This window comes from Colius striatus, chromosome Z (assembly GCF_028858725.1).
Source record: "Colius striatus isolate bColStr4 chromosome Z, bColStr4.1.hap1, whole genome shotgun sequence".
Taxonomy (NCBI): Eukaryota; Metazoa; Chordata; class Aves; order Coliiformes; family Coliidae; genus Colius; species Colius striatus.
Genome location: NC_084790.1, coordinates 2,412,857 through 2,433,278, shown reverse-complemented (window position 1 = coordinate 2,433,278; position 20,422 = coordinate 2,412,857). Strand labels below are relative to the sequence as shown.

Below are 20,422 nucleotides of genomic sequence, written 5' to 3'. Positions count from 1 at the left end.
CTCCCCGGCTCTGTTTATTGTTATGATCCCACGGCGTCCGCCCCTCCCCCTTCGCTCCCATCAACCAATCAAAGCGCCGAGAGCGATGAGTGGCAGGCGCGACCGCCAATAGCATCGCGGGAAGGGCTCAGAGGGGCCGGCGGCGCTCGGGCCGCCATGTTAGGCTCGTCGGTCGGGCTGACAGGGCGGCTGCAGGCTGCCGGGGAGCAGAGCGTGGAGCCCGGCATGGAGCCGCAGGTCAACCTCCGCGTCACCTACCGCGGCGACACGCAGAGCTTCCTGGTGTCGGACTCGGCGCACACGACTTGGGCGGACGTGGAGGCCATGGTGAGTGCTGGCCGCGCCGGACGCAGGGCGAAGGGCCCCGCCGCAGCGCTGGGGAGCCGTGGCCGTGAGGGGCCCGGAGCGTCAGCGCCTCTCTGAGGGCCCAGCGTCTTCCCTCTCGGCTGTCTGAGCCGTGTCACTCGTTTCACAGGCTGTTGGAGCCGGAGTTTTGTGCCGCCGCCGTCTCGGCTTGTCTTTGTAGCGCTGGCAGTAACTTTTGTTCCTGTTCTATACTTAGAGTGGTGTGAAAAGCCGGTCTTAGATAAAGCTTCTTACGGGTCTCTTGCTTCTCTGCGTGAGCAGATGGCTTTAGCTGTGTGTTTTCCTGTTGTCCGGTTACTGACATTTCATTTTGGCGCTGTACCCCTATAAAGCACAGCCTGTGCCTCTTATCTCCTGTTCTTTTCCTCGTTAAAGTAGATACGGTTGCTTATATGGTTGCTTATATACGGTTGTTTATGTACGTTTGCCTGAAGCCTTACCTTTGCTCTCTGGGGTACTTGAGTCACAGAATCTCAGGAGTTGGAAGAGACCTTGAAAAATCATCTAGTCTAAGATGATCTAAGTCCTAGAGTAGGTCACACAGGAACTCATTCAGTTGGATTTGGAATGTTTCCAGACAAGGAGCCTCCACAGCCCATCTGGGCAGCCCCTGCCAGTGCTCCCTCACCTCAACAGGGAAGAAATCCTTCCTTATGTTTGTTTGGAACCTCTTCTGTTCCAGCTTGTCCCCCTTGCCCCTTGTCTTGTCATTGACCATCCCTGAGCACAGCCTGGCTCCAGCCTCCTCACACCCACCCTTGATGCATTTGTAAATGTTAATGAGGTCATCCCTCAATCTCCTCCAAGCTGCAGAGCCCCAGCTCCCTCACCCTTTCATCATTTAGTTTCTCGCTTCCTGGTGCCTGATGTGTGCTAGTCAAGATGTAACTGTTTTCCTCTGCGGGCCACGCATGCGTAGGCAGTTGCTAATGAAGGACTGTGGATCACGCACTTGGTATATTTAAGAGATTTTTGTTTGGGTGTTTACTTGCAGTGCCATTTAGTGCAAATTCATGTATTGGCTGAGGCAGAAATGGTGTAGTGAGGATCCCTTTGGTTACAAGGAAGCTGCAGCAAGGTTTTTTAATTCTCTAGCAGCTGTTCTATTGGGTTTTTTTTAGCCTGCTCTCAAAGTTGCACTTAAGAGGTCCTTCTGGTGATTTATTTCCTGTCTTTCAGTTCTTTTTCTACCTGACATATTCCAGTGTATCTTGTAGGAGGATCTTGCAGTGTGAGTTGCTCAGATTCAGAGTTTGAACTGTGTTGTTTTCACTCACTGTGAAGAAGAGGCATTAGTTCAGACTTAAAGCCATCGGTGGCAAATAAAGCTTGCAGGAATGTCTGAACTAGTCAGAATGCTACTTGCACCAAAGCTGGAAGCAGATTACTGTGTAGGTATGGTGTTGCCTTTAAGATTAAGTAGCCTGGAGTGAGGGTGTGTTTGTTAAAGGTGTGTTGTTTTATTATGGTGGTGTTTCTGTCACCAAGGCAGCATTGCTGGGTGGTTTGGGTGGGTTTTTTTTTGCTGTGTCTTGTGAATTATTGTTTCAGTATCAGTTAAATTGTGTCATTCCTGGTTTTTAAGGGATTGATAAACATGTCTGGTGTTTATAAGAGTCAACTCCATCTTTGGGGAACAACATGTGTTACTAGGCAGTGTAGATACAGACCACAGTTTCTTCTTGATAAGCTGAGTTGATTATCTTGCTGCACTCCCAAAATTAATTTGGGATCTATCACTGGAGGGAACTGCCTGTAGCACATTCACTGCAGAAGGTACGTGGCTATGTTGCTGTGTTCTTGTGATACTCTGTAAGTTCCATCCGTCTGCTGCCTTCTAAGGGCACTGCTGTTCTGTTAGGTCCAGGCTAGCAGAGTGCTTCTTGGATAGGTCCGTTTTTCAGAGAGGGTTTGTGTCAAGAAGCAGCTTGTGTAGGTAAATGATACAAAAGTGACTGTGAGCCTCAAAGATTATTTGACAAAGGGCAACAACCACCTTTATTCGTGCATACAGCAGAGTGTGGGCAGCAGGGCCAGGGAGCTTCTGCTCCCCTTTGCTCTGCTCTGCCACATGTGCTGAGGCCTCACCTGGAGTCCTGGGGCCAGTTGTGGGCTCCTCAGCTGCAGAGGGACAGGGAAGTGCTGCAGAGAGGCCAGCACAGGGCCAGCAAGATGCTCAGGGCACTGGAGCATGTTCCTGCTGAGGAAAGGCTGTGGGCCCTGGGGCTGCTCAGGCTGGAGGAGACTGAGGGGGGATCTCATTAATAGTTACCAGTGTCTAACTTGTGGATGTCAGGAGGTTGGGGCAGCACTTCTTTTCTGTTGTATCTGGTGACAGGACAAGGGGTGATGGGATGAAGCTGGAACACAAACAGTTCCATTTAAACACAAGGCCAAACTGTTTCAGTGTTGGGGTGAGGGAGCCCTGGGCCAGGCTGCCCAGGGAGGGTGTGGAGGCTCCTTCCTTGGAGCTCTTCAAAACCCACCTGGACATGTCCCTTTGTGATCTGATCTAGGTGGGACCTGCTTTGGCAGGGGAGTTGGACTGGATGAGCTCTAAAGGTCCAATCTCCCACCATTCTATGATTTAAAATTCATGTGAGGCTGGTTTTTCTGCACTATTAGTGCAAAACACGAAATACGCGCTCAGCTTTATTCTCCTCATTCTGATCTCTATAACAGATTTATATGTTCAGATGTACAGTGCATTAGCCAGCAAGTAGCAGAATGAGGTACTTTACTCATTTTAGTACTTGAAATAATCCTACCTTCTCAAAACACAAATAGAGTTGTGGGACAAAAAAAGTCTTCCTAGGGCTTTTTAAGGTACAAGTTAAAAGTTGGCGACTGTTGTCTTTAGTTTCTGTATACTGAAGTCTGTACCAGGACTGAGTCCATTAACCCTGAGCTAGTCCTCCTGTAATGGAAAGGTTATTATTATTTATTTTGTGGTAAACATTAACTAGGGAGGAGAAACGTCAAAGAAATTAATGGCATCCTGACTTGTATCAGGAACAGAGCTGTCAGCAGGAGCAGGGAGCTGATCATTCCCCTGCACTCGGCTTTGGTGAGGCCACACCTCAGATCCTGTGTCCAGGTTTGAGCCCCTCTCTACAAGAAGGACATGGAGGTGCTGGAGAGGATCCAGAGGCTGGGCTACCAAGCTAGGAAAGGATTTGGAGCACGTCTCAGATGAGGAAGGGCTGAGGGATCTGGGGCTGTTGAGCCTGGAGAAAAGAAGGCTCAGGGGAGACCTCCCTCTCTCCAACTACCTGAAAGGAAGCTGTAGTGAGGTGGGGTCAGTCTGTTCTCCTCAGTAACAAGCAATAGAACAAGAGAAAATGGCCTAAAGTTGCCCCAGGGGGAGGTTGAGACTGATGCGAGGAGGAATTGCTTTGCTGCCAGGGTTGTGAGGCATTGGAACAGCTGCCCAGGGAGGTGCTGGAGTCCCGTTTCAGCACCGAGGGCAATGGGCTGGTGGTTGATAGGGCTGGGACAGAGGCTGCCCTCCATGGGCTGAAAAGTCTCTTCCAGCTGAAACCATTCTGTGATTCTGTGAATATATATTTTTTTTTTCAATATAGAAAGTTAGTAAAGGCTGGAGGAAAGGAGCAAGGCACTTGGGAGAATTGTTCACTTCCAGAAGAATGGCTTTTGTAAAACTGTTTATTTCAACAGAGAAACTGGAGGGAGGGATGGAGGAGTTAAATCATTTTTTTCCCTGTTAGTAATCATGATTAACTGAAAATGCCTGTAATTCTGTCTCATTCTGATTTTATGCTCTCTTTCACTTACAGGTTAAAGTTTCATTCGACCTGGACAACATTCAGATCAAATATATAGATGAGGATAATGATGAGGTAAAATACTGTCTGCCCCACCCTCCCAACAAGCCTATCAAATGTGACTGTTGTGAGCCTTCCTGCTCGTGATAATTTGTTGTGGCTCGTTCAGGAGTCTCTATCACAAATGATATTTTTTTGCTGCTTCAATAAGAAAATAGCTGTTAGTCTTGTGGTTTCACTCTTAATGTAGCACACTTCTTTTTCGTAGAGGTACTGCTTTTCTTTTTCCCACCCGTAGAAACAGTCAGTAGCTCCATGTACTCTGAGTCAGGGGTGCTTCTGTTGAGGGACTTCTTTATCTTTTCATTTCATGAGAATGAGGTAGTTGTCAATATTTGTGTTTGCATCCATGGCAAAGCCCTGTCTCTTCAGTCTACACTCCTTCCTCTGTCAAATCTAGGTCCTCTATCATTAGCATATGTTTACTTCAATGACCTGGTGTACTCAAATCCTCTGTTTGTTTTATGCAAATACTATAATCTCCAAGCAGATTACTGACTCAGAAAACAAATTGATTTGGTTTTTGTTGTCCTTGTTGAGTAACTTCCTGTTTGACATAACCTCACCTTCTCATATTCTCTCTGTTTATCTGGAGATTTAGAGTGGAATGTGTTCTCAAACAGAACATAACTGTTGCAAACTGTTTTCCACTACTTGGATTGTAGCTCTAATAAATTGCAGGAATGGGGGTCTTTGGGGTTTTTTTTCCCTCTTAAGAGGCAATGTAAATCTGTAACAAAAAAAAGTCACTCTCCAAACCCAGTTTTTATAGTTTAAAAAGCCAACATTAGTTCAGTGCAGTGCTGACTGTGTGGAGGATCTCTCTTCCTAACATGCACACTGAGAGACAGGAGAGCAATCCTTAATAGACATTACAGAAGGTGAACTACCCACCTGCCATTTGTGCTTGCAATACAGGGTGATGGTTAAAATTATTTGGGTGGAGAGTTGAGGAACATGGTCATATATGTTTAGCATGTACTTCTATTAGCTTGTTACCATACCTAAGTTAACTGCTGTTAACCTTAATATTAAAGGTTAATGAAGCAAAGTTCTCACTCCAGGCACTGTGGCCTTGCTGAAACTATTTTGAAGTTGTTTGTCTGCTTGGGTCCTGCTTTTTGTATCCAAAACTTAACTGTCTTGCTTCTGTAAGGTTCCTATATGTCTGGTTGATTTTTTTTAACACACATAACCCTTTACTTGCAACTCTCTCATTGTTATCACTCAACCCAGTCCAAGTCATGCTTGTATGAAACATAGTACTAAATGAGGAGATGTCTGTGGCAATCCTTGGTGTCAAAGATGCTTCAAGCTACATTTCAGGGAAAGAGTCTCCCCTTATTTTCAAGCCTGTATCTATATAAATCTATAGATGCCTCTGTTAAGGTTCTTTATCAAATACTGCTAGAGTAAATATTGTTCAGAATCAGACAATGCTGTAATAATTAAATAGTTTCTTGCATTAGCAACTTCTATGTGCAAAATTGATAAATGAGCACCTGTAGAAGATGAGCTTAGGTTGTATCCATGTCATGAAACACTTAACTGTTCTTTTGTTAGGCATTAACAGCAACTAAGTCCAACCTGTGTACTCATGTAGTGAACACAGTGGCACTGGCTTGCTTCCAGTAGATGAGACCACGCTTGTTTTGGGTGCTTGTAGATGCCAGAGACTTTGCTTATTGTGCAAATCAAATAAAGAACATGGTCTACTCCAGAACACGACAACATTGGTTAATGATTAAACAAGGCAACAATAACAAGGGTCTGAAGGAGTGGTATTTTGGAAGCGCTGAATGACAAAGTACATTTATTCTGAAAGCATGTTAATTTTGAAGAGAATTGGAAAGAAAAATGTTGTCAGTGGCTCTTACTTGCTGTTATTTCTCTTTGCAGGTCTCTGTGAATAGCAAAGGTGAGCTGAAGTGAAATCAGTAAACAGATACCAACTGTTGTTCATATTTTTGGAGATGCAGTTGAGATTGCTTGCTTTTTTGTTTTCTGGATTTTATATATGATTGGGCATCAAATTCCTTCCAAAGCAAAGAGTTTTTGATCCTCAGGAACAAATTGGAGTTGACTAAGTTAATGCAATGTTAAGTATCTAGGCTGTGAGAACGTGTTTGCCTGTTGCTGTGTGTACAATTTCTTCCTTCAGTAGCACTATTTTAAAAGAATTAGAAGCAGAAGGTATGGGAGACACTCCTTGATGTGAGGGTCCCTAAATACTGTGTGCTAAATTTCAATCTGTTGTTTGAGATGGGGAAAATTCACGCTTCTTTCCCTTTTTCTTTAGAGGAATATGAAGAAGCTCTGAAGGTAAATGGTCTCTTTGACTTTTTTTTTTTTAATATATTCTTCCTTCTCCAAATAAATCTGGCATAGCTGAGAAAAAAAACCCAACAGGATTACCTGGTATGGAGATCAGAATAGCTCAGTTTTCTAGCTTTGGGCACTAGCTTGAATATTTTGCTGCAATTTTCTTCCATCCAGGCTGATATTGATTTGTATAAATTGATTGAATGGGCAGGTGTGATTCAGGGTCATGAGCAGCCAATTTGTTTGTCAAATGACTGACTTCCTCTCAGACACTTAAACACTAACCCCATATTGGGAGACCCTGGGCTCTGATTGGGTCCTTTTATAAGTCTTGCCCACAAAGACTGTGTTGCCGGAGAGTTTAACATTAAAACTTTAATTGGTATCAGTGCTTAGTTATTTTAAAAGCAGTTATTTTTCCTTAGACAAAATAAGAATTGCGTTCTTTTAAATTTCATTTGTGAAATGTTGATGCTTTCTGACTTTTTTGCTCATAGTCTGAAACGGAAAACTGGCAATAATTTGAAAAGAACCATAAATTGAAATTTACTGTAAGCTCCAGAATCTCAGTTGTTTACTGGCTCTGATGAACAGCTTTATTGTAGATTGAAAAATTCCTGTAGAATATCTGCATAATTATCCTTTTGTTTACTATAAACTTTTTATTAAACATTTCTGCCTTTCTTAAAGGTTAACAGAATGTCAGCTAACTGTATTGTGGCCTTCCCCTCAATGCTTCTTTTTGTGTAGTTAGTCTTTCCCCAGCCTCTCCAGTATAGTGTAGTGCTGTAGTTCTACAGGACTTTGTATGTTGATTCTAAGTGGAGTAAATATGTGTGTATGTACTGTTTATTTAGATTGCAGTTAAACAAGGAAATCAGCTTCAGATGAATGTGTACGAAAAGAACTCTTCTCTGAAAGAAGCTTCGTCTCCTTGCTCTTTGCAACTACCTGAGAAAACTGGGACAGAGAAGTTGCCACTTGTTAAAGACGAGAAGAAACCTCTTTTTCACTATTCCATGCTGGCTCGGGAGTTAGAGAAAGGCTTAAAAAATGAAACAGAGCTGACAATTCAGGTAGGATACGGAGCTGAATTGTATATTCATTGAAACAAAGAACTCGTAAGCATAATTAATTTTATAGAGTGGTTGTCGTCTTTCCTCATACATAAAATCTCTTGAGTTCCCAAGTCAGTCTTCATTTTCAGCCACCTGCACCCATTGAAGCTTGCAAAATTATTTGAATGTCTTCAAGAGGGTGTTTTGGTGCTGCATTGAGAAATACAGATTCTTTCATGTTGACTATTAAGTATTTTAGTAAGCAAAGCAGTTGGTATCCTGAAGCCCTGATGACCATCTAATAACTTCTGATTGACTTGATTTCTTTGGCTGTGATGTGTAATTACACTCAAACACTAATGAGACAGAAATCTTCAGGGGAAAATTTCAGTAGCTTCCTTGTATTGTTTTTCCCCTGTTTTCCAAATAACTTGAAAAAGAGTTAGTTTGGTTTTTGTTTTAAAGGTGCTTGAGGGAAGAGCTATTTGAAAGTGTCTGACTTTCTGTATTGAGGTTTTTTCAGCTTTGCCTGCTTAAGGTTTGTGATTTTTGTTTTTGTGGTGTATGTGTTTTTTTCATTTTGTTTTTTCCCCAGGAAAAGTTAAATCACACCGTAACAGGAAGAACAAATGAAAATCCTCCAGAATGGTTTACTAGCTACTTGGAAACCGTAAGTGTATTTTTTTTCCCTGAGTTTTAGTATTCTTAAAGGGATACATAACAGTCTGTGGGTGGAAAAGAGACCTGTGATACCCAGCTGTACATCTGATTGTTCATGCGCTCAATATTTGTGACCAGGATTTTAAAGAGTATTCAGGCATCTAATCACTTTGCTTTATGGCGATGAACAGAAACCAGGTGTCTAACTATGGCTGTACAGTGTAGCTGTTACCTTGAAGTTTGACACATGCCACTTGTTGTTAAGAGAGGACTGTTTGGTTTATGCATTTGATTAGTTTGACTGTAGCTTTGAGTAGCTCCCATGGTAGAATCCCTGTTGCACTCCACATAGTCACAGGAACTTCAGGGCAGTCATAATGAGACAGAATGTGAAATGAGGTGTTGCTGTTGGAGACTCTTGTTTGACCAGTTTCAGTAGGGTCATACTTAAGATTTGAAACATAGCATTTGATGACCTTGCTTTTCTTGATTGTCCAGTTTAAAAAAACAAATGCTTTCAGGCCATTGAGTGTAACCTGTGGGTTAATAAGATGTGGGTGTTAACTTGTTTTGAACAGCTAGTAAACATCATTGAGAAGCAGTTAGATACGAATACCAATAATTAGTTAGCTAGTGAGTTCTTGAAACACTGTACAATAGCATATGCATTTAAGGGTTTTTTTCTAGAGTTTCCGTTCCTTTGCCAGCTCTTAGTACCAACTAAAGATAAGGGAACTTAATGGTTGTATCTAAAACTTCTCTGATGGACAAAATCAGAATCTAATGGTAGAGACTCCAGAGGAGTGTGTTGGGCATTAACTGTCTCAGAGATTAGTTTATTTCCATCTGTACACAGTTGTGGAAGAAGAACCTTAATACTGTAAACATGAGTATATGGTTTTAAGTTTGCTTTGTTAAAAGCTATGGACTGGTATTTTCTACAATATAGGGAATGTCATACTTGTTTAATTTCATCTGGAATGTCCTCAGGGAGTGGGAACTTGATTCTGAACTGCTCGTGTTTCTTGGGAGACTTGGGACAATGTAATCCAACTTTTGAAGCTGCGTAGGGGGGTCTCATCCATTAGTTTGGGTTTTTTTTTTTTTGCAGTTCAGAGAACAAGTAGTTAAGGAAACTGTTGAGAAACTGGAACAGAAGCTATATGAGAAGCTTGTTCATCACAATCAGCCTCAAGATTTTTCCGAGAGCTCTGTTACAGCAGCACCTCCAGCATCTGAGAACCAAGTAGGGAATGGCAACCAGTGTGACTGGCTGATCTCCTGCTGCAACTGCCAGGCCCGAATTGTTGGAGTTCGCTACCAGTGCAGGTAGAATATGATGAGAGATGGGAGGGAGTGGGGAAGCCTAAGTTGTAAGGCATGTGGATGAGTCTGAGAAACTGTCTTGATGTTGAAGACTTCTAGATGTCTGATCTGGAGCATGCTGTATATTTCAGAACATCTAGTATATGTCTCACAAACAGTTTATAGACATTATCTGCATAAGAGCAAGATTAATCCTATTTTAAGAAAATGGGACTGTAAAAACAGAGTTATGGAAGTTTATAACACTGTGTTCTCAAGTACTCTCTGCCCTTTTTTTTTGCTTTTAATGTGCAGTGATTGTACAAGAAAATATTTCATTCCGTTCACTTAAACCAAAAAGCAAAACTTACCACCACCAGTCTATGATAGTCCTTTATTTAGTTCTGACAGTCAATGAGACTAAGGCAGGTGATGTTTTTTTAAAGGATCTCACTGTTGTTGGTTTAATAATATGAAATAGGTTGAAGGTTTTCTTAGCTGAGATGTCAAAAGCAAGGGGTTTTTTAGTTGAGGCAATTGCTGTAAAAGTAAGTATTTTAGGCCTAGGCAGCAGCAGTGAATGGCATGCCAACAGAGGTTTCTCTTTGGATGGTTATTTTGTTTGCTGGCTGGAGATGACAGTCTGATTTCTGCCAGTCCCGTTCCTGCAGGACCAATCTGCTTTGCATCCATGAATACTTCAGTTGACTGTCCTCTGTATTTTCGTATGGTGCTGTTTCTGGCATTGAATTTCAGTATAATGTTTTATCCTTTATAGCAACAATTGTTAGTCACTTGTGCTAGAGGAAGCATCAGACTTTGTCAGTGTGTATGCAAGAAGGAAGTGGCAAAGTGTTGGAGTTCTGTCAAAAAGAGAGATACTGATCTAGATATTCCAGATGGCTCCAAATATTGATGTATAAGTGAGAGAACCAGCTTCTGTTTCACTAAAGGACTCCTTATAATGGTAGAATGATATAGAGCTGTTTCTCTGCAGAAATATAAGGGTTCATTATCCTCAGTGTCTTTTTCTAGTACATTCATTCTTTGTCTGCCTCTCAGTAACCTGCTTTTTCTGGTTTGCAGTGTTTGTCCAGCCTACAATATCTGTGAACAGTGTGAAGCAGGAACATATGCCCATGATCCTAATCATGTCTTGTTAAAGCTGCGAAGACCTGTACTATGTGTTGCTGAAAATTACAGCCTTGCAGAGTTTTCATCTCGCCTGCCTGCTACTCTGGAGCAAGTTAGGTAAATGGTGACACTTTGTCAGTACTTGACAAGATTATCCTGATAGCAAAGTGGGAACACTTGTATTGGGGTTGATGTTCAGCTTTTATTTTAGGTTGAGACAATAAGAAACGGAAATGTGACTCAAGCTTTATTACAAATGGTTAAAAATATCTGTATGCTTAGAACATTTTTAAGTTAGGAATCATACAGCATTTTAAATAACAAAGTAGAGAAGATAGAATTCTCTGTCTTAGGTGGGTAGCAAAATCTAAAAGCTTCCTTTTTCTTTGGGCATACTCTAATCTGCCTTTAAGATTGCTCTTTCACTGAGGCCATTTAAAATACCTTTGTAAGCAACTACAAAGACATTCTTTTCAAGTCATGTAGTATCTAGTCTAGAAGCATAACATATTTCCTGGAGTGTTACCTTTGAGATAAACTGTGTTGGCTAAAGCTAAACTTTCATCAGTTTAATGTATTCTAACAAGATGGCTTTATTGTCTCTGCAGGCTCCAGAAACAGATGGACAAAAGATTTCTGAAGGCAGAAAAGCAAAGATTACGAGCAGAGAAGAAGCAGCGAAAGGCAGAGGTCCGGGAGCTCAAAAAACAGCTAAAATTGCACAGGAAAATTAATCTGTGGAACTCTGTCCATGTGTTGGAAAATAGTGGCTCACCTGCTCTGAAATCGGAGAGTCTCCAACCTAATACCTTCCTGTAAGACATGTTGTTAGCTGAGCAGTTATTGGCTGTGCTGCCTGACTTTTTGTGGTGAGACCCAGTTAAAGCAACGGGAGGAAACTGATGAGTTTGTTCATTTAAAGTGTAATTTTTCCTTGGACCATCTGAGAATCATATCTAAATGAAACTTGCAATGTGGAGGGTTTTTATTGTGGGAGGAGAGCAGGAGAAAAAAGGCAATTGATGGTTATTACCAGAAACTTACAGAATTACATAGTAATTTGGTACATTTGTTTGTTTCCTCCTCCCAACCTCAGGAGTCCCAGTCAACCCTTCCAAGCAATTGTCCCAACGCTAAGTGCAGTATTTGTGGATGAGAATTTGCCAGATGGGACTCGTGTGCAACCAGGAACAAAGTTTATCAAACACTGGCGAATGAAGAATACTGGCAATGTGGAATGGAGCTCAGACACAAAGGTATCTTGCCTTTCACACACTAGAGTAGTTTTGGAAGTTAATACTTGTATGCATTAGGAATCCGAAGGCTCTGTCAGAAGGCGTTTAGGATTTCATTTGGCTTGTTAATTCACAAGCCTGGAATTATGAGGCAATAAGCTGTCTGGTTACTCTTTACAGCTGCAGGCTACAGAAGGAAAAGTCAAGATTAACATCACTGGACATATCTTCCAGTGCTGTTAAAATAATACAGTTCAACCTTGTTTACTACAGCTGCATTGCTTTTCTGACTTCAAAATGCCTTTCTTCCGTCAGTGACTGTACCTGTTGAAAGATGAGGGTATCTTATTACTTTGTGGTGATAGTGATTAATGTGAGAATGTTTGCTAGCAGCCTCTCTCTCCATACCTAGTATCTACAAGGTCTTCCAGCAGAAGGACTTTTAAGTGCTGCTGATTCTGCCCACACTTGGCAGAGAAGCTTGTGACTTTAACTTTCGCTTTTTCTGTTATGCATTTCAGCTGAAACTTATGTGGGGAAATCTGACTTTGGCATCTTCTGAAAAAAAAGATGTGTTAGTGCCGTCGCTTCCATCGGGACAAGTAGGAACCGTTTCTGTCGAGTTTGTAGCTCCAAATATAGAAGGAACTTACACCTCTCACTGGAGGCTGTCACACAGAGGGGAACAGTTTGGGCCCAGGATCTGGTGCAGTATTGTTGTGGATCCCTCTCCAGCTACTGACTATTTAGAAGGCAACTGGAAGGATTCTGACTCCTGTCAGAAGGATAAAGCTTCCAGCACCAAACAGGCAAGTAATTTATCCAAGATTTGAGGCAGTTCTGAATTGGCTAGCAGAAGGAACAATGTGTATTCTTTGGCACAACGATATGGTGTCCCCAACTATAATGATTTTCAGGGGAAGTTGTTTGCTTCTAATTTTTGTTTTTAGTAGAGAAGAAACACAACTTTTATTGCATTTCTAAGTTCCTTTTGAGAGGTGTGGGATTAGTTATCAGTCTGTTGCAGCTGTTTACCTGGTTCTTTGATTGAGCTGAAACTGCAGGATTTCCCTTTGTGCTAGATCTTGTCCTTTTGGCTCAAATTGACTTGAATTAAATCTCTTTCAAGTTACTAGTGTTCTTACACAGAAAATTCAGGCTTTGATGGGCCTCTGGGACTTTTTTCCTCTTGCAGGCTGCCTCTTTAAAGACAGAAGCAGGTGCTCAACTGATGGGTGAAATCGCAGAGCAGACTGAAATACCTCTGCCAACTATTCCTTTAAAGATGAAAAATCTGCCAAGTGAGAGAGAATTTTATATTCCGTCTGTTGATCTCCTCACTGCACAGGTAAAGCACTAAAATTCAGGCAGAGGTAAAACAAACCACCTTGCACTTTGATCTACAGATACATAGACATCCATAGGAATAAAAGCTTCTGAGCTCTAAAATAGCCACTGTGTTTTCAGGAAGAGTGTATTGCATTTTATATAGCAGAACTGTTTTCATGTATGGGGGAAGGTCACTACGTGGAAGATGTGTGCAGGATAGGCTAAGATTCTCAAAAAGGAGTAAGAGTTAGGTTTTTCTCTGGCTCCTAACAAGGGACTACTTAGATTTGCCTCTTGCTGCCTTGATTTATGTAGTATGTTCTGTGATGTGGATGTATCCTATGGGAGAACTGCCCTTAGCCTGAGGTCATGCTGAGTAATTAACAGTAGAGTATTTGTAAGTTTGATGGGATCTGATGCTGGAAAGTTACAGCATAGGATTCTATTTCAGGATTTGCTGATGAAAACTGGGTGGTGTTTCTTTCCCTAGGATTTACTGTCGTTTGAGCTGTTGGACATAAATATTGTGCAGGAATTGGAGCGAGTGCCACACAATACTCCTGTTGGTAAGATTCTCATATTCTGTGTGCTGTCTCTAGCACACACGGGTGTCCTCTGGTTTTTAGTCTTGTGGATGTGAAACTGAAAAGCAGTAAAGACCATAAGATGCCAGACACATTGAAGAAAGGTGCTACTTTCTTTACTCAACTAGAGCCAGTGTAACTCGAAGATAGTTGGTTATTTCAGCAAATTATCTTCTAAGATAACTGGGTTTCATCAGTTGTGGGAGAATAGAATATCCCTTAAAAAAGAATAACTTCTGAAAAGGTTGTGTTCTGGAGAAAGGGAGGTTCCTGCTCCCTGAGTGCCAATTGTCTTTGCTGCTTTTGTTTTTCAGACATGACTCCATGCATGTCCCCTTTGCCACATGATAGCCCCTTGCTGGAGAAACCTGGCTTAGGTCAGATAGAGGAGGAGAACGAGGGGAGTGGATTTAAACCAGTACCTGGTAAGCCGTAGTCATGGGAGCTTGGGGATGAGGAGGGGAGGAGCATGTCACTTCTGTGCAGTCAGCAGACTTGATTTCTGAAGAATTCTAACACTTGTTTTTCCCTTCCTTGGAAAAAAAAGCATTTCCTCTCTGATTGTAGAACCTGGAGTGTCAGATATGTGAAATTCTGAAATACAAATGCCTCTCTTGATTTGTCTGACCACTAGAATTGTTGGGAGCATTAACAATATGCCCTTTATAGGCTATATTACATTCAAGTGCTCCAGGTGTGGCCCCTACTCTTCTCAAGCCCTTTCACATTCAACTTGAACTGAACTGCAAAATCTTTTGGTTTTTTTTTTTTAAAGGGAATTGGCACATAGAGTCAACGTTAGCCTTGGCTAGGCTGAAAACATTCTTCTCATACTTCACATTTCCTTGTGGTGGGGTTAAAATGATCTGTCATGTTTCCTCTTTGAAGGCATGGTGGAAGCCTGCTTTCCTGCAGATACTCGTGTAGTGAAGGTGAAAGCTGAACATCCCTTGAACCAGGAGGAAGGGGAAGAAGACATGAGTGGGACTCAGTTTGTCTGTGAAACTGTAATTCGTTCTCTGACTCTGGATGCAGCACCTGACCATAAGCCCCCACAGAAAAAGAAAATCCTCCAGAGTAAGTACTGTCTTTGGCTGGCCTCTGTGGCTTTCCAGTCAGACATTGGCCAAAGAGTTGCCCTGTACTGCTGGTGGTGGTAGTGCTTTAATTGTTTTTCCTGATTTATTAGATTCTTTACAGACATTGCAAGACACCTTGAATTGCAATATGACAACTGAAGAAGCTCCTAAGATAAAAACTAATCCTGCTCCCAAAAAAGAAGTAAAGATTCATCAATTGAGTGCAGTGACAGAAAATGGCTATGGTAAGTAAAATAGGTTTGAATTTAACGTGACTGTAATAAAGTCTACAAAAAAAGACAGGTGTAGAAAGATCTGCTGCTCTAGGAAACTGATCCGTCATTAGGTAAGAGAGTGGTTATTACTTTGGTAATTGGTGTCAGTACTCTGAAAGAGCAGCTAGTTTAACAGCTGCTTTTAAAAAAAGAGCGAAGTTGAGACCTAAAGGTTCCGGTCATTAATTCAAAGTGCCTTTATATTAAGGGTGGCCAGTGCTGCTGTGTTCTGTACATGTAGCTTGAAGTCAGTGCTTCAGTGTTTCTGATGTGATTATTATTACTTTACTTCTTTTTACCTGTTAGGGGACCTTCTGCAGTCTGATGAGCAAGTAGGCCCCTGTAGTGATACTGGTAATTCTGACCAAGAGGAAGATGATGATAAAGATGATGTTCAAAGTCAAAGCTCATCTGCTTCATCAGAGGATTATATCATTATTCTCCCTGAGTGCTTTGACACCAGCCGTCCCTTAGGGGAGTCTATGTACAGTTCAGCTCTTTCTCAGCCCAGTTTGGAAAAGACAGGAGAACCTGAAACAGGAGCAGGCAATCCAGAAGGGGGAAGCCAGCCCCAGATCTGCAGCATCAGTGACATTTTGACAGCTTCCCAAACACTGGCTGTAGAGCCGCTGACGCCAGAGGTTGTGGACACCACTCCCCAGGCACAAAGGTAGGCTGCTCGGACAAGGCCAAAATGGTTGTGCCAGTATTGCTGGAGATTCTGGAGGGTGTTGTGCCTAAGTTCAGTTTCCAAACAGAAAACATTGCAATAAAAGTTTTGTCGTGTACTGGAATGAATGTCCTAAATCCTGTAATGTTTTGTAAAGCCTCCACTCACTGATAGGTGAGTGAAAGAGAGGGAAAGAAGGGTGCATGTGAAGCTTTTTCTTTTGTCTGTTAATCTTGACTTAACCTACACATGTACATACAGAATGAATGTAGTAAAATGTCTTTTTTGTTCTCAGGAGTCTTGCATCTCTTCAGAATCCCGTCTTCCAAGAACCAAACGTATTGGCTTCAGAGAATACCTCTTCCACGCCTCTTAATCAAATAAGAGAAGGTATGGACAGTACTTAATGAAGGGTGTATCCTGTTGTTATTTCTTATGCCTATGGCTAGATTTGATGTCTTCATGAGGAGAGCAGAAATGTCCCAAGCAATGATTGTTTTTCCTCTGGGTGTTGAAATTGTACTGTATAGAAAATTGTAATAAGGAACTAATTGGCTTTGTGGAATAGTTAAGAGTATCTATTAATTAGAAACAGTAGCAGGGTGCACAGAAGAATTTATAGACAACTGGAAAATTTCCCCTGCTTTGGAATTGATGAGATATGTATCTAAGCTGTTGTTACAGTCACTGGGAGCTCAGACAGCAGTTCATCTCTTGTTAAAGTCAACATCCATTGACTGCTCAGCCAAATGACTGATTAAATTCTTTGATTGTTTTTGATGGCAATGAGAATCCTGTATACCTAGCTTGTGTCTAGCTAACTAAACGTTAAAGTACTCATTTCGGACTGAATCCTTTCCATTTCTGTACATGTCACATCTCTTCAACTGATTAACTGGACATGTTGGTATGATTGTTTTTCATTCTCTTCCAGAACCCAGTGGTGAAGACAGTCGTGGACCTGGGTCTTCTGGAATTCCAACGGGTAAACAGAAGTGCTCAGAATACCCAAGGTAATGAAGCTAAAGCTATGACTTCACAAATACCATTTTAAACGCTGCTAAATTAGGCACCCAGGAGAAAGTACTGGCTTAGAGATTTCACATAGTCAATGTGTTTCTTAAAGGGAACGTTAACTGAATTATGATGATTAATTTTTTAAGATGTTAGTTTTCTGCTTAGACACAAATATGAGGGACACAGAACTGGCAAGCAAAAGTGTATGAAGAGCTCAAGCTGAACCCCTGTGGAATTCTGCCGGGTTTTGTTTAGGTAGAAAATACCAAGATTTCTAAGGCAAGGATTTTTAAAGGTAGCTACAAAGTTAATTATCTTAAAGTACTAGAAGTGGAGTAATAAGACAAAACATTGAATATTATGTGACTTCAGAATTGATGGCAAAGAAGTTACCCTAGCCTGAACGGCTGTGTCACAGTGCACAGCTTTTATGTGTAGAAGCATTCGTTGAGGATACTTAATTCTCTACAAAAGGTCATATTATGGAAAGTCAAATGAAGATACATTAGCAAAAACCCAACATTTAATAGAAGGTATCAAGAAAGAGGGCATGAGCTTCCTGCATAACTCAATTCCCAAACAGCAACAGTTGTTCTCTCCAGCAATAGCTAAATCTCAGTTGACACATCAACAGGGAGAGATTTGCATTTCACATGAAACAAACACTTGTTTGTACTGACCCTAAAAAGTAATACCTGCTTCCTCTGCAGATATCCTCAAGGAAGCAGCATTGCAGGAGAACTAGTTAAAGGAGCTTTGTCAGTTGCTGCTTCTGCCTACAAAGCGTTATTTGCTGGACTGCCCATTATAGAACAGGTAAGGGTCCTTCCTGTATGCAGTGTGAGCTTCATAGAATGCCAACCTTAACACTACAAGTGTTCTGTAAATGTATCAGTATTCTGTATAGGACCTCATGCAACAGCAGAATGTTAAGCTTGATGGCATCCCTTTGAAGCATCGTGCTCCACCAGCAGGTAGGTAAATGCATACTGAGGGATGGAAAGATGTCTCTTACAGCATTGTCTAGGAGTAGTAATTCACCATTGTAAATAAACAGTGAAAGTGAATATAAGCAGATAATTGTGGACAAAAGGGCCTGTATGCTTTAATTATATTCCAGTATCATGCAGGACCAGTGCTTCAAATGGTGAAAATCGTTTTTTCCCGTAGGTTACCTCGTTCTCTTTTGTTTTCAGCAGCCTGCAGCTACAGAAGAGCACACTGCCACTCTTCTATCCAGCCTGAATGAGATGGGCTTCTGTGACAGGCAGTTAAACCTGCGACTGCTGAGGAAACACAACAATAATATGGTTCAAGTGGTAACCGAATTGCTTCAGATCAGTAACAGTGACTGGTACAGCAGTAGATACTGAGCCTTCCTGGTGAAGAGAGAAGTCGTCTTCACTGAGTAAACTCATTAAACAGTGCAACAGCAGCAGAGTGATCCTCAGCTGCTTTCTTATTGGGGATGTGACTAAAACTTTCGCTTTTCTTCGAGCTTTAAACTTTATTTTTTCCTCTCATGGAAGTGTCAAACAGTGCTTGTCACGGCATCTTATGAGTTTGGAGACCAGAATTTCAACTGTTGTTTGTACCTTGTAGTTAAACAAGTAGTCTTTAAGCCTCTAATTTCATATTGAATCCTTTTATCAGGGAATCCTGTAGAATTACTTAAAGTTCCACACAGATGACAACTTCTCCCTTTGTTGTGTGTAAGATTTCTATTATTTTATTTTAGGCAGCTGGAAAGTTGTTGTTTTAACTTCTAACAAGCTTTGGAATAGAAACCAATATAAGATGCTGCTGTAAAATGTAGTTTTGCCTAACTTACAAGAGATGCCCAAAACTAGAAAGTTGTTTCTTATGATATGATTTAGTAATTGATTTGTCAAGTGCATGACAGTAATGTAACTGGCTTTAACCTTATAAATCATTCTTAGCAGAACAAAGGTTGCTCATACACACAAAAAAGCCATCTTGGATCATCAAACAACTTTTGAAATAGATGAGAGTGGAATTGCTATTAAACTGATGAACACCAGGAAAGTCATTGTTCTTTGTAGCAGAGTGAAGCAGGAGAGTGAAATTCACCGGCAGCAATTGAACAACCCTACTGTTCTATGATTCTATTATATGATTCTATTAATGTTAGTGCAAAACGTATCTGTAACAGGAAAACGTAGCCTACATGAAATATTTTGTTAAACGTTAAGAGTAGGAGAAGCCTTTCTAAGATTCTTTTCAGGCTTTTGATAGAAACGTTAAAAAGTTTTGACTGCTCTCTTCTTTTTTTTTCAGTGTAGTGCAAACCTCTTACTCCATTAACACCAAACATAGAGTTGAAGAATGCCTAGGAACCCAGACCTGAACTGGAGTCCAAGTTCTGGTAGTGGTTAGGGACGGGAAGAGTGCTTGAGGGTAGGGATCGTGTGACTCATGTTACAGTTTGAAAAATGCGTTAAGTTAAGCAGTTTTAAGTGTTCAGTCTCCTCTGGTGGTTCTGGCTGCTCCTTGTTACCACAGGCACATGTGTAGGATTCATGGTGTTTTTTTTTTTTTTTCCTCTCACAAGATTTTGCTTTAGTTGCCCTTATTTAATTTGGAAATCCAAGAATTCCATTCTGAATTTGGTGAGAGAGATTTGATTCTGAAGAATCACAAGAAATGAGCAAAATACACTGCTGTGCAGTGGTGTATCCACAGATAACCTGTGCAGAGCCCAGACCCTCTGAAGGTGACAGCAATGTTGGCTACGTTCTTACTTCCATGCAAACTTTTATTCCTTGCTACAGTAAGAGACCATTGATCCTAAAATATTTTATGTTACTGCTGCTTTGAGCTCGGGTGTTCCTGTGTTGCCACAGCGTAGCTGAAGCAGTAGCAGTATTGTGACTGAGCAGGTGATCAGTAGTAGTGACTTTTTTAAAAGGTGTAATACCCTTAGAGATAAGAGACCATTAAAATAATTGAAGAAGAAGATGTATCATACCATTTTCGTTTTACACCTATTTTTATAGATTGTGGAAGATATACTCTTAAATGTTTATTTTGAAATACAGTAGACCTATTTTGCAGTGTTTCCCATCTTTACACCAGTACAACTGTCTGCTGTGGACCAGATAAAGATCTTTTTGTAGCTTGAAACCACAGGGTTGTTCCCACCCCCCCCATTACATCTGGGCTGTTTGAATTCCTTTTGGCCTTTGCCTGCTCTGGAAGAGGAGGAAGAAGGAATGTGAATGAGTTGTAGTAGCTGGTGAGACTTCGAAGGATGGTTATCTGCCTGGATCTGGAATGCCCAGTGGGATATGTGTTGTTTCTGTGTGTACCTTCCTACAAAACACTACCCTTTGGAGGAGGAACACCTCACTTTGGACTGAAATGCAGAGTGTGAATCGCTGTTTTCCCTTGGTTACTTTAGGGTTTAGATGATGTACGCTCAGGCTTAATATAGACCCATTTCTGTTGGCTTTGTATATTTTGTTAATGGATGCATGGTATAATTTATAATATATCCTGTAGCGCAGATACGACGTCTGTATC

General features: G+C 41.3%; 1 protein-coding gene across 3 annotated transcripts; it reads left to right on the top strand.

Annotated features, from left to right (window-relative positions):
• The first annotated feature begins 87 nt into the window (after window positions 1-87).
• Window positions 88-20,407, top strand: NBR1 (NBR1 autophagy cargo receptor). 3 transcript variants are annotated; one of them, XM_062017228.1, is made up of 21 exons: window positions 88-327; window positions 4,164-4,226; window positions 6,111-6,129; window positions 6,511-6,533; window positions 7,391-7,609; window positions 8,187-8,261; window positions 9,363-9,580; window positions 10,643-10,807; window positions 11,299-11,505; window positions 11,787-11,946; window positions 12,447-12,734; window positions 13,121-13,273; window positions 13,745-13,820; window positions 14,153-14,263; window positions 14,727-14,915; window positions 15,028-15,162; window positions 15,499-15,862; window positions 16,158-16,252; window positions 16,797-16,875; window positions 17,590-17,695; window positions 18,079-20,407. In XM_062017228.1, exons 1-21 carry the CDS (start codon window positions 157-159, stop codon window positions 18,250-18,252), a joined length of 3,090 nt encoding a protein of 1,029 aa, XP_061873212.1. In that variant the 5' UTR covers window positions 88-156; the 3' UTR covers window positions 18,253-20,407. The 3 variants fall into 3 exon arrangements, with proteins under 3 accessions (XP_061873212.1, XP_061873211.1, XP_061873213.1); XM_062017227.1 differs by having other exon boundaries at window positions 18,076-20,407; XM_062017229.1 differs by lacking the exons at window positions 88-327; window positions 4,164-4,226; window positions 6,511-6,533 and having other exon boundaries at window positions 18,076-20,407.
• Window positions 20,408-20,422: the final 15 nt, after the last annotated feature.